This window comes from Canis lupus, chromosome 30 (genome assembly GCF_003254725.2).
Source record: "Canis lupus dingo isolate Sandy chromosome 30, ASM325472v2, whole genome shotgun sequence".
NCBI lineage: Eukaryota > Metazoa > Chordata > Mammalia > Carnivora > Canidae > Canis > Canis lupus.
Genome location: NC_064272.1, coordinates 30179490 through 30195403, shown reverse-complemented (window position 1 = coordinate 30195403; position 15914 = coordinate 30179490). Strand labels below are relative to the sequence as shown.

Genomic DNA, 15914 nt, shown 5'->3' with positions numbered 1-15914 from the left:
GTAACAGTAACACCTATGTCACAGGGATGTTAAGAGAGTAAAAAAAAAACACATAAGGTCTATGAGAAGTTTTGTACAGAATCAAGTGCTACGTAAGGGTCAATTTTAAATAAAATTTTAATTTTATGATTTAATATAAAGGTTTAATTTTATATTCTTCAAGACGGGAAGAAGAACAGGAAAAGCTCTGAAAAAAATCCTCAATTTCTAAAGGCACTGAGGCCCAGCCAGCCCAAGTAAATATTTATTAAATCTCTATTTAATGAATACAGAATACTATAAAACAGTAACTAGAAATCATTGGTTTTGGGGCACCTGGGTGGCTCGGTGGCTGAGCATCTGCCTTCGGCTCAAGTCAGGTCATGATCCTGGGGTCCTGGGATCGAGTCCCGCAACAGGGTCCCTGCATGGAGCCTGCTTCTCCCTCTGCCTGTGTCTCTGCCTCTCTCTGTGTGACTCTCATGAATAAATAAATACAATCTTAAAAAAAAAAAAGGAAATCATTGGTTTTGCTTTTAAACGAATATACTAAGCATAAGATAAGTAACTCATAGACTCTTAGGTCATTAAAAGTAGAAGAAATTACAGACACTGGTTAGTGCAACTCCCCATTTGAGACATGAAGAAACTGAGATGCAGAGAGGAGCTGTGACTCGCTCAACATGACACAGCTAGTGAGTGGCGGGGCAGGTGAGCCTTCTAATGCCCCAATCTGAAGCTGGACAGCATGCCACACTGATTAGAGACACAAATGCATTTGTCTTAAAACGCAAAAAAGGAACAAGCAAAAGAAGAAGTACAGAATAAGTACATTTCCTTCTCTGTCCTTGATTCCTGTAACTGTCTTCCCATCAGCTGTCCTGCAGCTGTCCTGTCCCTCTCCTTAAACTCAGCCCTGTAGCAAGCCCACTTGACTCTCCTAAAGAAACTTGGGAGGGTCTCTCTCTGGTGTGCCTGTATTGTATATGATACAACACCCCAGCCGATCCTTCCTACCTAATCACCTCATTTACCTTCAAATCTGGGCATCTGAGTGAGCGTCTTCTCGATTCTGGAAACTTGTCAGCATCCAGGGTCTCCAAGAGTAAGTCTGAAGCTGGACAGCAAGGAACACCCCATTCTCCTGACCCCAGCTCCTTGATGGAATCCTAATTCAAGGCAGGGTCGGGTGTGAAGGGCATCTCGGGGGAAGAATATCCGATCCCTGCTAATACCCGCCTCTAAGAAGCTTATCAGGGCATTGTACAAGTTCTGAGTCCCAGCACCCCTGCCAGAGCCTGAGAGGGTGGACCTGCCACCTGGGAAACAGATGGGCTCTCCGTGGCCCCCTGCAGTCAACAGGGAAACTGGGGAAACTTCTCTAACTTGGTTCTAAGCTCTAGGAATCAGAGATGGTGCAAGGTTCCCATGCTTGGAGGTGGGAGAGGAAAGATCTGGAAAGATTCTGAAGGCGCTCTGAGGGAACCAAGAGAAAGTGCCTGGGGCTTAAAAGATCAGAAGACCTCAGTTAACACCAGGCTCTGTTTGTTACTGTGTGATTCTAAATGTAATCTAAATGTAAATGTGGAGATAGTGTTACCACTCCTGCCTCTTGGTAGGGTGGACGTGAGAATCAAAATTAAAAATGAGGCAATATCTATGTTCCATTTCACTGTGAAACCAAAACTGCTCTAAAAAATAAAGTTTATTTTAAAAGATGAAGGGGTGTGGGGGAAATACTTTAAACTTTGAGGCATTTGGGGATCCCTGGGTGGCGCCGCGGTTTAGCGCCTGCCTTTGGCCCAGGGCGCGATCCTGGAGACCCGGGATCGAGTCCCACATCGGGCTCCCGGTGCATGGAGCCTGCTTCTCCCTCTGCCTGTGTCTCTGCCTCTCTCTCTCTCTCTCTCTCTGTGACTATCATAAATAAATAAAAATTTAAAAAAAAATAAACTTTGAGGCATTTGGCACGTGAAAGATATTTTATTAGGCCCAAGGGAAATCCTTGGTGGGGAGGGCACTGATGGATCTCCCAAGAGCAGAGCGAAGCGGGGAAATCCCTAGATACCCAAGGAATTATGTCTCCAGCTCAGGGCCGAAGGTGTTGAAATGAAGGAAGGGTGAGGCAATGGGAACTCACGACTCTACCCATGGCCTGGAGCCCATTTTAATCCCCTTGCTCAGCCTGATACTTACTGACTGCTCCCTTCCCTCTCTGTCTTCCCCCAGGTACACAGATCCCATGCAGTTTTGATTGTTCTCATCTGAAAAAGCAGGTAATCCCTCACAGCTTCACCCCTGCCCTACTTTATCCAGAGTGGCCTGTAGGGGTAAGAAGGTACTCAGCTCCCCCTGCTGAAGCACACAGGGGTGCCCACCCCCCTGTGGAAGCACGGAGAGGGGGGCTGACCTCTGCTGGTCACCACATCCTTGCCTTGAGGCTGCTACAGGCCAAACCAGATTTAGTTACTTCCCTTCTCACCCCAGCTAAAAGCCTCAATCTGGCCCAAAAAGATGGGAAGAAAAGGAGTACCTGGGTGGCTTGGTTGGTTAAGCATTAGATTCTTGATCTCAGAGTCATGAGTTCAAGACCCACATTAGACTTTAAAAAAAGTGAAATAAAAAGATGGAAAAAGGAACCCAATTCATAAGGTGAAACTATGAGAGATCTTTTTTTTTTTTTTTTCTAGAATAATGCCTCTATTTCTTACCATGCTATTTGTCCCATACAGGAAATTCAGGAGAGGAGCACATTTCCAGAAAAGGAATTCCTTTTCTCATATATTTATAACTGTTACCAAGGAGTTCTTTCTAGCACCTAACCTAAATCTGATGTGCTGGGGTTGAGCCTGGTTCCTTCTCTCTTGTCCTCGCGGGGTTGTGGCACATTTTGAGATTTACCAGGCTGTAGGAGAGTCTGCTGCTCAACCAAGAGTGGAAGCATCTCACCCATACTGGCAGGCTGAGTCCAGGCAAGTTCTTTAACCTCTCAACGGCTGTAAATCCCTCCTCCTGTACAGGGAGGGTGATAACGACACTACCTGCTTGGTAGGCTTGTTGTGAAGACAAAGCAAATGAATCTGTAAAATATCAACAGTGTCTGTACTCCACTTTAGGAGATCACAGCTTCCTGGAGGGACAGCAGTGACCACGCTGCCACTGTGTACATGTTAGAGTGATCACCCAACTCGAGTCTGCATCTCTTTCCAGCAAGTGAGCTCCAGGAGGACAGGGGCCTTGCCTGTATATTCAGGACTGAATCCCCAGAGCCCAGAACAGTGTCTGGCACCCAACAAATGTATTTGTTGATGGAATGAGAAGGTACATCCCAGGGAGGAGATGCTCAGAGATGGGGTGTCTGTCCTCCACAGCCCGGTGGGAAGGTGGGGAGGAAATGCCCACTCACAGAGATAAACGTTTATGGCCTTTCAGAAACAAAATGCTGGAGAAAATCCAGCACCACCGAGGTGGGAAAGTTGATCTACTTTGTTCTACGAAGTTGCTTCGTTTTATACTCTCCCCCGAACCGGGCAGCGCAACAGGTAGGGCAGTTCTGGTTCTGACCCTCAAGGAAATGTCACCGTGGGAGGGAGGCAGGGTTTAGCAGCTGCCCAGGTCAGCACGGAGGTCTTTCCCTCCCCTCTGCAGCTCAAGGCCTGTCCCGTGGATCTATTCGAACAGGAGGAAGAGGGAATGAGATTTTTTTTTTTTTTGCCTGATATGGAGGGTTTGGGGCTGAGGCTAGTTTATTTCTGGGTTCACATCAGGAGTTGATAGTGATCCTACAGTCACAGGGTGGAAAGTAGACAAGATTTGGCCAGGGTTGCAACATCAAATGCCTTCAGAGCCTGGGTGAATAAAATCAAGTTAAATTAGCTCTATTCAAAGTCAGCGGAGAGTAATGAGGGCTATGTCCGGACAGAGAATGAATGATCCATCACTAGTCACTCCAATGTAAAACAGTTCAAAAATATTAAAAGGTAAACAACATGTGCTGAAATTGACCTACAGGTACTACCTTGCGACATCTAACAAAGTAACATACCTGACCCGGAGCAAGTCTCCTAAAGTCTCTCAAAGTCAGGTTCCTCATTTGCACAACCAGAAAAGTAGAGCTTCTTTCTATGTGAAGGTGATGGAAGACTTATAGTGAGAACCTGTGGAAAGCACTTGGATCTGTAGGTACTGAACTGTCACAGCCCAAGACCTTTTGTGCCTATTGTTTTAATTGTTTATACTATATTGTTCATAGGATACTTTTTTTTAAGATTTTATTTATTTATTCATAAGAGACACACAGAGAGAGGCAGAGACACAGGCCAAGGGAGAAGCAGGCTCCATGCAGGGAGCCTAAAGCAGGACTCGATCCCAGGACCCCGGGATCACGCCCTGAGCTGAAGGCAGATGTTCAACCACTGAGCCACCCAGGCGTCCCTATAGGATACTTTTTTAAAAAGATTTATTAATTACTATTATTTTTTAATTTTAGAGAGAGAGAGCATGAGAGGGAGAGACACAGACTCCCCGCTGAGGGCGAAACCCAAGGCAGTAGATCAACACACCCCGCAGATCATGACCTGAGCCAGAATCAAGAGTCAGATGCTTAACCAACTGAGCCATCCAGGCGCCCCTATGGCTGGCTACACAGCTGTCACTGGTGGGAATAAGCAAAATAATCCCCCAAACATCCCATAGCAGCACGTCATTTATCTAAGCCAGTGGATGGAGCCATGGGAGGGAGGCAGGGAGCTGCCATGGGAGGGAGGCAGGGAGCTGCAATGGGTGACGTTTGAGGTTAGTAGCGGTTCTCAGAGTCAGGGTTTTGGTGTTCTGAGGTGCCCACCCGGGGCGGAGGAGAGGGGGTGCCTGGGGTCTAGAGGAGAGGTCAGACAGGCACTAGCAGAGGGCCTCAGTGTGGCTACACAGGAATCTAGTACCAGTAAAATGAACAACTCCCCACTAAGTAAATGGGAAAGAGCTTATTAAGGAAAACTCATTGTGTCAATCCTTTTACAGGGGAATACCAACAGTGAGTTGTTTTTTCTCTTATCAGTTGACAAAGACTAAAAAATGTAATATCCAGTGCTCATAAAGACACTGAGTTATCAATCGGTACAGTGGCCACAAGAGACTGTGTTAAACTGTAAGTCAGATCATGTCCCTCCTCCTCTAAACTTTCCAGTGCTTTCCCACTTCAGTCAGAGGAAAACCCTCCCCACAATATCTATAGGGCCTATTCCAGCATTGCTTGTAAGAGTGAAAATTGAAATCTATCTAAATGTCAATGGAGGGGCACTTGGGTGGTGCAATGGGTTAAGCCTCTGGCTCTTGATCTCAGCTAAGGTCTTGACCTCAGGGTCATGAGTTCAAGCCCCGCCTTGGGCTCCATGGAGTTTGAGCCCCATGTCCTCAGGTTCCTTGCTAAGTGGGGAGTCTGCTTGAGATTCTCTCTCTCTCTCTCCCTCTGCCTCTTCCCACCGTGCATGTGTGCTTACACTGTCTCTCTCTAAAATAATAAATAAATCTTTAAAAAAAGAAAGAATGAAAACTAGTTTTGTTTTGCTTTATCTGCTTTCTCATTGAAAGATGCTGCCGAGTTTTAAGAAGGTAAGGGGTGAGCCTGGCAAGATAGATGCAGGCCCAGATCATGAGGAGTCTTTAAATTTTTAGTTTGTAAAGCTTTTCAAAGGAAAGGGTGTCCCAAATAAAGAAGTTCAGTTCTACTTTCTTAGACAAATGTAATATAAAATGTTCTCTGCTTTCCCATTTGACTTTTTTTTTCCTGAATAATCTCTTACTTCCTTTTCTTTCCATAAATGCATACCCTGTGTTACATGCCAGACCCTTGGGAACCAATAGTGGGTAAGGCTCACCCCTATTTATAGAGCAGAGATGAAATTAACTGGAATTGGAATTGAATAAAATCCCTTCTTTGTTCAGTGAGTCTATTATTTTAAAGTATAGAGAAGCTTTGTGATTTTCTTAAATGCTGTGGAAAGACTGAAGAAGATTGAGAGCAATGAAAAGAAAAGGGGTCACAGTTTCTTCATCAAACACACTGCAAGGGAAGAAAGACATGGAGGGAGAACCTAGAGATGCCAAGAGACTTCAGAGATTGCAATGCCTGGGTCTTGGTTCTTGACTCAAACAACCAAAGTTTTTAAAAAGTAAAATTTAGGGGTGCCTGGTGGCTCAGTCATTTAAGTGTCTGACTCTTGACTTCAGCTCAGATCATGATCTCAGGGCTGTGGGATCAACCCTCCCTCTCCCCACCTTATGCTCCAAGCTCAGCAGGGAGTCTACTTGAGATTCTCTTCCTCTGCCTTTCCCCTCCACTCACTCTCTCTCACTAAAATAAACATATAAATCTTAAAAAAAAAAAAAAAAAGGGTGGGGCACCTGGGTGGCTCAGTTGATTGAGTACCCAACTCTTGATTTTGGCTCAAGTCATGATCTCAGGGTCCTGGGATTGAGCCCTGCATCAGGCTCCCCATGCCACATGGAGTCTGCTTGAGGTTCTCTCCCTCTACCTCTCCGTCTGCCCCTCCCTGCCGCACATGCATGTGCACTTTCTCTCTCTCTCTCTCTCTCTCTGAAATAAAAGAAAGAAATCTTTAAAAAATTAAAAATTAAAAAAATATTTTGAAGTAAAATTTATGGATATTTTTGAGACTCCTAGATATTTGAAATCCAGGTATTTGATAATATTAGGGACTTATTGTTAATTATTTTAAATTTGATAATGGTATTGTAACTATTGGTTTTTAGGGTTTTAAAATTTTTTCTAAGTCCCTCATTGTCAAGAGAATACAAAACAAGCCACAAACTGGGAGAAAATACTGGTAAAAAATATATTCAATAAATAACTGTTTTTTTTTTTTTAATAAGGGAGCTCCTTTTTATTTTAAGATTTTTTTAATTTATTAGAGAGAGAGAGAGGCAGAGACACAGGCCTCTAGAGAGCGAAGCAGGCTCCATGCAGGGAGCCTGATGTGGGACTCGATCCCAGGACTCCAGGATCACGCCCTGGGCCGAAGGCAGGCGCTAAACCACTGAGCCACCCAGGGATCCCTCAATAAGTGACTGTTATCCAAAATATACAAACAACACTGAAAACTCAATAGTAAAAAAAGATACAATTTGATTTCAAAATGTGCAAAAGGCCTGAATAGTACCTTCACCAAACAAGATATACAGATGGAAAGAAAGCACATGAAAATATGTTTAACATCATATGTCATTAGGGAATTGCAAATTAAGACAACAGTGAGATACCACTACCCACCTATTAGAATAGCCAAAATCGAGAACACTGACAACACCAGTGCTGCTGAGGAACAGCAGGAACTCTCATTCACTGCTACTGGTGAATGGTGAATATAAAACGGTAGGGCCCCCTCAAAGACACCTTGGTAGTTTTTTTTTTTTTTTAAGATTTTTTATTTATTTATTCATAGAGATGCAGAGAGAGAGAGAGAGAAAGAGGCAGAGACACAGGCAGAGGGAGAAGCAGGCTCCATGCAGAGAGCCTGACGTGGGACTCGATCCCGGGTCTCCAGGATCACGCCCTGGGCTGCAGGCGGCGCTAAACCGCTGCGCCACCGGGGCTGCCCCCTTGGTAGTTTTTCACAAAACTAAAATATTCTTACCATACGACCCAGCAATCTCTTTCCTTGGTATTTATTCCAATGAATTAAAAACATATGTCTACACAAAACCTGTACAATAGTGTTTACAGCAACCTTATTCATAGTTGCCAAAACTTGGAAGCAACCAAGACGTCCTTCAGCAAACTGTAGTACATTCAGACAGTGGAATGAATATTTATTATTTAGCTCTAAAAAGAAATGAGCTAGTAAGCCATAAACAGACAAAACTTAAATGCGTATTATCAAGCAAGAAAAGGCTCCATACTGTATGATTCCAACTCTATGACACTCCAGGAAAAGCAAAACTATGGAGACGATAAAAAGATTAGTGGTCGCTGGAGTAGGGGAGAAGGAGGGATAAAAAGGCAGAACAAGGAGGATTTTTAGAGCAGTGAAAATGTCCTGAATGATACTACAAGGGTGGCTAGTGGAACTCCCTTCTGAGCCCCAGTACCTAGCACCTGTGGGTGGCTGAGTACTTCTGTTAGAAACCTTTACTTTGCCAGAGTAGAGACCAACCCACTCTGCCTTTCCAAGCCTCTGTTGACAGCGGTCCACTGTTCCAGAGCATAAATACATAAATAATGAAAGGATGATGGATTCTGCAAAGAAAGTTATTTATTGATTCCCTTTCATGTGTGTGGAAACATGCAAATGAGGGTCTCTGGAGTGAGAAAAAAAAAAAACATTCATTAGCCAGCGATGGCTTGAAAAACATCTGCAAGACCTCCTAAGTCTTTGTGTTGATGTTCTCTGATTTTATATTCACTGTACAACCTTCCAATTTTTCATGAGATTCTACAGATAATTGACAAATAAAAACAAAAGACCTAACAGTTGCCCTAAGTGACGCAGTCCCCTTGGCAGTTACCTTTTACCAGTTGATTTTAATAAATCGCTCTTTTGCTTCCCTAATCTCCTGAAAGCCTATATTTAGAACTAGGTTAACCCAAAACTGATCACCCACCAGCAAACTGATAAACGTAAGCTTTAGGACTGGGGAAGGTAAGGAATCAGTCCATGGAACCGAGCCAGAACCACCAGGAGAACAGTGACCCCGTGGGCTGGGTAGACAACTCCCTTGCCCATTCTTGGCCATATCCCTCCCATGAGGAGGAAGAGTTAGAAACTATGACTAAATAATCAGGATGCTCTCTTATTTCCCTGGGACCCATTGTGTTCAAGCATAATATGGTTTTGAGACAGTGAGGCTAGCCACGTTGGGGAAAGAGGTTCTTTTTTTTTTTTTTTTTTTTTTTTTTAAGATTTTACTTATTTATTCATGAGAGGCACAGAGAGGGAGAGAGGCAGAGGGAGAAGCAGGCTCCATGCAGGGAGCCTGATGTGGGACTCGATCCCGGGTCTCCAGGATCACACCCTGGGCCGAAGGCAGGTGCTAAACCGCTGTGCAGACCGGGCTGCCCAAGGGAAAGAAGGTCTGAAGCAAAAAAAAGACAGTCTTGTAGGTCCCTGGGCCTTGATGCTGGCGTGGACATTCCCAGGAACCGACTCCTTGGATATAAGCAGGAGGAGAGCGAGAACTGCAAGCACCTGGAACCTTCACTCTCCCACAGAACGAGCTGTGAAAAGTCCGACAGACTGGGTTGTTTAGTTCAAAGCATCCTCCCTCCTTGACCCACCCCCCACTTCACCCCATCCCACCGACTGAAAGAAAAAGAGGCAGAGGCCTTTTTGTGTTCTCCCAGGCCATCCGGGTGGTACACCGTGACCGAGTCTGAGCCACAGCTACCCAGGCCCCGATGGCATCCCTTCAGGCCTAACTCCAGCCTGCATTTCCTGGCTCCCTCCATGGTCACAGAGTTTCTTCTTGCGCCCCCTTCAAGGACCCTGGATGGGGCACAGGCTGGGACCCTGGAAGTGGGGACACCAGGTGGCCAGAGGTCAGGCAGGCAGGGCCGGGGGTGCCTCCTCGCAGGGAAGCCTCATGCAAATCCCTCGGCAATGCACCTGGCAATGCACCTGGCAGAGCGCGAGAACCCCCTGAACCTTCCCGCGCGTCCCTCAAAGAAGGGTGGAGGGAAGAACGTGGGCCTCGAGCTGAGGGAAACCCAGAAGGAAAGTGTCAGCTTAGCAATTGGCTCAGGTCAGCTGAGAAAAATACAGTTGCTGCGGTCCCCGGGGTGGCCCAGCGGATTGGCGCCTGCCTTGGGCGCAGGGCGTGACCCTGGGGTCGCCGGATCGAGTCCCGCGTCGGGCGCCCTGCATGGAGCCTGCCTCTCTGTCTTTGTGTGTCTCATTAATAAATAAATTTAAAAAATCTTAAAAAGAAAAGAAAAGAAAAAATACAGTGCAAAAGAAAAATAGTAGTTAAAGAAGCGTTTGCAGAGGAGTTTGCAGAGGCCGTGAGTGGGCGAGCTCAGGAGGGGCAGGGGCGCGCGTGGGCGAGGCTGAGGCCGCGGCGCCAGCAGGCGCAGGTGCGGGGCGGGAGCGCGGAGGTGCGGGGGGTGCAGGGGGTGCGGCGGGTGCGGGAGGGGGCGAGGGGGGAGCCCGCGAAGGGAGAGGGCGGGCGGGCGGGAGGCTCGCGACCACCGAGCCCGGGGTTGCGGACGCGGGGAGGGGGCGCCCCCTAGCGGCCCCCAGCGCCCCCGCCGCGCCCCCTAGCGGCCCCGCGCCGCCCTCCAAGCCCCGCCCCCGGCCCGTGCGCAGACCGGCTCGGGCTTCCCTTCCGTGGGCGCAGCCTCTTGGTTCCGGCCGCGGCGTGCGGGCGGGAGGGTGACGCGGACGGACTGCGCCGGCGATGGCGCGCGGTGAGTGGCGGCCGGGGGCGGCGGGGGGCGGCGGGGGCCTCGGGCTGTCGTTCGGGCGTTGCTCGCTGGAGCTGGCGGAGCGGGGCGGGGGGCCGGGGAAGGACGCTTCGCGCGGCGCCAGTTCCGGGCCGGGTTCCCGGCCTCCCGTCCCTCGGCAGCTCGGGGTCGTGGGTTGCGGCCCAGGCCCGACCTGCCCGGCCAGGCTGGCTGGCGCCGTCGCGGGGAAGGGGCCCCTGGGAGCCCCGGAGGCGGCGGCCGGGCGGGGGCGGGGGCCGGACGGCGGTGGCGGGGCCCCGAGGGAGCCGAGCTGCCCGCGTCCCTGCGGGAGGGAGGCAGCAGGTGCATTCAGGCGGCTCGGCGTCGGGGCCCGGCCAGGCGGCCGGCGGGGCTGCCCACGGTCGCCCCCAGCACTGCGTAAACGAGTACGTGGGAGGAAAGAGCGAGAATTAGCCCGAGAAATAGGTCGTGTTTCCAGAAATTAGCGCTGGCACCGTGGCGGGCAGGCGCAGACTGCGAGCGGGTCCTTCCAGCACAGGCCGCGGCCGCTTGGAAACCAACCCGGGACTTGGCCCCCGTCGGGCAGGTGGCAGCGGGGTTTGCAGGGAAGGCAGGACCACCCGCCCTGGTCACCTGTTCGCTTTTCTGCGGACTCCTGGGCCAGAGGCGCTTTCTTACACCTGATGCAAATCTGTGTATCCTCTTTCCTAATCTCCTCTAAGAGTTGAGGATGTACTTCCCAGGATCTCCAACCTTGTTTTTTGGTTTTTTTTAGGGGAGAGAGAGAAAGGAGAGAACACTCAGGAAGCACTCATCATCAGGGCAAGGGAAATCAGACGGACAGAAACATAAGAGTAGGTAAGGACCCGAACAGGAATGGGCAGGCCCCTAGACATTCCAGTGGAATCAGGCTCAGACAGCGGTTAGCAGGCTCCAGGCTCAGCAAGGAGCCTCCCCGCAGCTGCATCTCACAACCCTGAGATCATCTCTGAGCCAAAAGCAGTAACGCACCCCCTCCCCCCCCGGAAAACCGAGTCACTCAAGCACCCCTTCCCACCTTACTTTTTTTTTTTTTTTTTAAGATTTGTTTATACAGAGTGTGCTCCTGTGCTCAAGGGTGGGGAGGGGCAGAAGGAAATGAAGAGTCTTTTTTTTCTTTTTTAAAGATTTTATTTATTTATTTATTTATTTATTTATTTATTTATTTATTTATTTATTTTAAGATTTTATTTATTTATCCATGACAGACCCAGAGAGATGCAGAGAGAGAGAGGCAGAGACACAGGCAGAGGGAGAAGCAGGCTCCATGCAGGGAGCCCCATGTGGGACTGGACCCCAGGATCATGACCTGAGCCAAAGGCAGACGCTCAACCATCCAGCGACTCAAGTGCCCCAGGAAGAGAGAGTCTTAAGCAAATTCAGTGCTGGGGCACGGAGTCTGGTGTGGAGCCTGATCTCACAATCTCTGCTCCCCCATCACAAAACTGAGCCCAAACCAAGAGTCTGCAGCTTAACTGACTGCACTACCCCAGTGTCCCGGTCTTTATCTTTTTTTAAAAAGATTTATTTATTTATTCATGATAGACATAGAGAGAGGCAGAGACACAGGCAGAGGGAGAAGCAGGCTTCATGTCGGGAGCCCAACACAGGACTCCATCCCGGGACTCCAGGATTGCGCCCTGGGCCAAAGGCAGGTGCTAAACCACTGAGCCACCAAGGAATCCCCATGTCCCGGTCTTTAATAACAGACCTCTATGTAGAAATGGGACTACCGTGTGAGCTGGATACTATATGTGGGCAGAGACAGAGGAGTCCTGCTTGAATGAAGAGAAGAGAAGGAAATGTGTTTCTGGTGTCCACAGTTAAAACTCATCATATGTTTTGCCAAAAAATGTTCTATCTGGTGATTAAGGGTAGTTAGTCATTACCAGTATTTGTCAAGCTCATACCATGTGCCAGTTACTGTGATAGGTTCTGAGGAGACATTGATGGGCAAAATCTGACACGGTCCCTGTCCCTTAGTGAACTTATGGTCAAATGTATAGTTGAACCAGTATTATACAGGGCCTCACTTCTTGAACAGCACAACTAAGACCCAGAAAGAAAAGAAAAAAAAGACTGAGGAGAAGAAGTAGTACCAAGTTGATACACTTAAGTCCATACATTATTTGACACTAGAAGAAATCCACAAGCTCTGAGAACCCATAGAGTTTGACTTTGGTCACAGTTTTATTTTTTTATTTTTATTTTATTTTATTTTTTGGTCACAGTTTTAACAAGCTCAACTACCTGGCTTTGTAGCCCATAGTAGCCAAGACGCAGCAAATTAGAAAGAGAGAGGGTGATTTCGGGGAATTACAGAGGAAAGGAGGATGCAAGCTGATGGGCTAAACATTGGTCATAAAAAGAAGGCACCAAAACAGAGCACAACAGCCTGGATGCCTTGGATACAAGGCATTGTTTCTGTATATGTTGTTCATAATCCCTGTTTTATGGGACTTTAATGGTAATTATGTAGAAAAGAGTTAAATGAAAAACACAGGGTTAGCAGATTAAACTGGCTTCTTTGCTCTGGAACTTTTCAGCATCTTTATTAACACCTGAACTCATTTTTCTTGGCGCAACTCTCCAGAACCGTGTTCTGCAGAACATACTTCAGGGAATGCTGGTGTTAAAAAAACAAAAACAAAAACAAAAACCCCATCAGAGTAACAAGGTGCCAGGTGGTATTGGTGTTTAGAGTGGTGATGCCAAGTCCTCATAAGAGTAAATTATGTTTTGCATGGTGTTTAATGAGGCAGAGAAGAGGGATATACATTTTAATTTTGACTATAAAAATGGCTAGACATTTTGGAATTCTAAACAGTCTAGAAAAGTAATTTATAGCCCTCATTTAATCTTTATTGACGTTAGATACATGAGGCATTACTGTATTTGAAATACATCCCAGGCCACTATGTGCCAAAAAGGCTTTCCCTACTTGAGTCCCTGACCCCCATTTATGACACTGCTTCCATGAACCATTATATTCTGAGTTCCCCACAGGCTATTTGCAAATGGCATTTTAGAATATCACACATTTGCAGTTGAATATTTTACTGAAACAAGCTGTCTGGCCACTGTTAAGTGTTTTTGACATGAGTTCCAAAAAAGAAATTAGGGAGCATTTAGTTTCCAACCAGTTTTGTCCATCTAGAGCTCTTCCTTAATTGTGTATATGCAATAGGAGTTTTATGAAGTTGTAATTAACATATACATACAATTCTCTGACCTGCTTTTCTCAGTTACTGATACTTCATATAAGTATTTTTCATATTTACAAATGTGTCTTTTATCTATAGCATATGAGATTTCATTAATGTCAATAGACTATAGTTGCTTATTAACAGTAGGAGTAAACTGTGTCCCCACGAGCAGATCTGTATATCTGAACTCTTTATTTTTGAGAACAGAAATGTTTTCTTCATGCTAATTCTCAATCCATAATTTAAAAGAACTGTTTTTTCCATTTCTTCTGCATATTGACTTTTTTTTAGATTTTATTCAGAGAGAGCATGAACGGGGGTTGGGGGAGGGACACAGAGAGAAGGAAAGAGGGAAGGAATCTCAAGCAGACTCTGTGCCAAGTGTGGAGCCCAATGCAAGCCTCAGTCCTAGGATCCTGAGATCATAACCTGACTCAAAACCAAGAGTCAGGGATCCCTGGGTGGCGCAGCGGTTTGGCGCCTGCCTTTGGCCCAGGGCGCGATCCTGGAGACCCGGGATCGAATCCCACATCGGGCTCCCGGTGCATGGAGCCTGCTTCTCCCTCTGCCTGTGTCTCTGCCTCTCTCTCTCTCTCTCTCTCTCTCTCTCTCTCTGTGACTATCATAAATAAATAAAAAAAAAAATTAAAAACAAACAAACAAACAAACAAACAAAAAACCAAGAGTCAGACACTTAACCAACCGAGCCACTCAGGCACCCCTCTGCATATTGACTTTTATACACAGTTTCATGAGACCATGCCAGCTATCGTACGTGCTCTTTAATTTTGTTCTTTTCCTTCATAGTAAAGCACTGTTGTCCAATTTATGTACAGTGCGTACTACTCGGGCTAAGCAGTAGTTTACCGCTTTTGTCATGCTTAAATGATTCCTAGCTTTATCTAATTTGGATTATGACTCTACTACCCCTTTCATTTTTACATTTACATTCATTTTAATAATAAAAAAGGGTAACAAGATAATGAAACAAACACACAAATACTGCTGTATTAAGAGTGATGGTGCCCAAAAAGAATAGGTTGCTTTTCAAAAAGCACCACCATATGACAGCTAGAAATGTTCCTTCATAGATTATTGGAAAGGCAATATAGGAATGTCTGTTACATTAAGTTGTATAAACTTTGAAATTATGAAAGTCAAGGGCCACCTGAATTTAATATATTTTTTAATAGAAATACGTGGTCCTTGATTTGTGGCCATTTAGCAGGAGATTCTAGGAGTTGTCCATACTGTGAACTAAGCTGCTTGTTCCCCTCCCTCTGAATTCATCATAGTTTTGCCTTTACTCATCTGCAAAGTTTGGTTAAAATTAGAGTGGAAAAAAAAAAAACTTTTCTCTCTGTAACATATAAGACCTAATCATATTTCTTTTCTACAGCATTTCTCTGTTCATAGCTGTCTGTTTGAATTCTGACTGGGAACATTGGGATTATTTTCATCATGCCAACAGTGGTGGTAATGGATGTATCCCTTTCCATGACCCGACCTGTGTCTATCGAAGGGTCCGAGGAATATCAGCGTAAGCACCTAGCAGCCCATGGTTTGACAATGCTGTTCGAGCACATGGCCACAAATTACAAGCTTGAATTTACAGCCCTGGTGGTTTTTTCATCACTCTGGGAGCTGATGGTTCCCTTCACAAGAGATTACAACACCCTTCAGGTACAAAAAGAATGAGTTATTGTACGTACAGGGTCCAGATTTTTAGGAAGGAGAACATTGTTATCATATTGCACTGAATATTTTGAACTTGGAATTTTTTTCTTTTTTAGGATTTATCCATTTATTTGGGGGTCAGGGGAGGAGCAGAGGAGAGAGAAACTCAAAGCAGACTCCACTCTGAGCCTAATGATCTCATAACCCTGAAATCATGACCTGAGCCAAAACTGAAAGTCCGATGCTCAACCGTGTCACCCAGTGACCCTGTAGAACTTGGGTTTATCTAATGTTAAGTCTACAGGTGTAATATCTGAGTATAGCTATAAAACAAGATTCAGGGGAACCCTGGGTGGCGCAGCAGTTTAGCGCCTGCCTTTGGCCCAGGGCGCGATCCTGGAGACCCAGGATCGAATCCCACATCGGGCTCCCAGTGCATGGAGCCTGCTTCTCCCTCTGCCTGTGTCTCTGCCTCTCTCTCTCTCTCTCTCTCTCTGTGACTATCATAAATAAATAAAAAATTATAAAAAAAATTAAAAAAAATAAATAAAACAAGATTCACAACCAGTAGGCCTTATTATGCCTTTGGTAGAGTTACG

At 46.3% G+C, this 15914-nt stretch overlaps 1 protein-coding gene across 5 annotated transcripts in view; it reads left to right on the top strand.

Annotated features, from left to right (window-relative positions):
* Window positions 1-10290: 10290 nt before the first annotated feature.
* INTS14 (integrator complex subunit 14) overlaps window positions 10291-15914 on the top strand; it is a 35563-nt gene continuing 29939 nt past the window's right edge. The window contains exons 1-2 of one of the 5 annotated variants that reach the window (XM_025472442.3): window positions 10291-10396; window positions 15038-15321. In XM_025472442.3, coding sequence (XP_025328227.2) covers window positions 15100-15321 — 222 coding nt within the window. In that variant the 5' untranslated portion in view covers window positions 10291-10396; window positions 15038-15099. Of the gene's footprint in view, window positions 10397-10743; window positions 11252-15037; window positions 15322-15914 lie in introns of those variants that run through there. The other 4 variants (XM_025472443.3, XM_049104029.1, XM_035708649.2 and 1 more) reach the window with 4 other exon arrangements.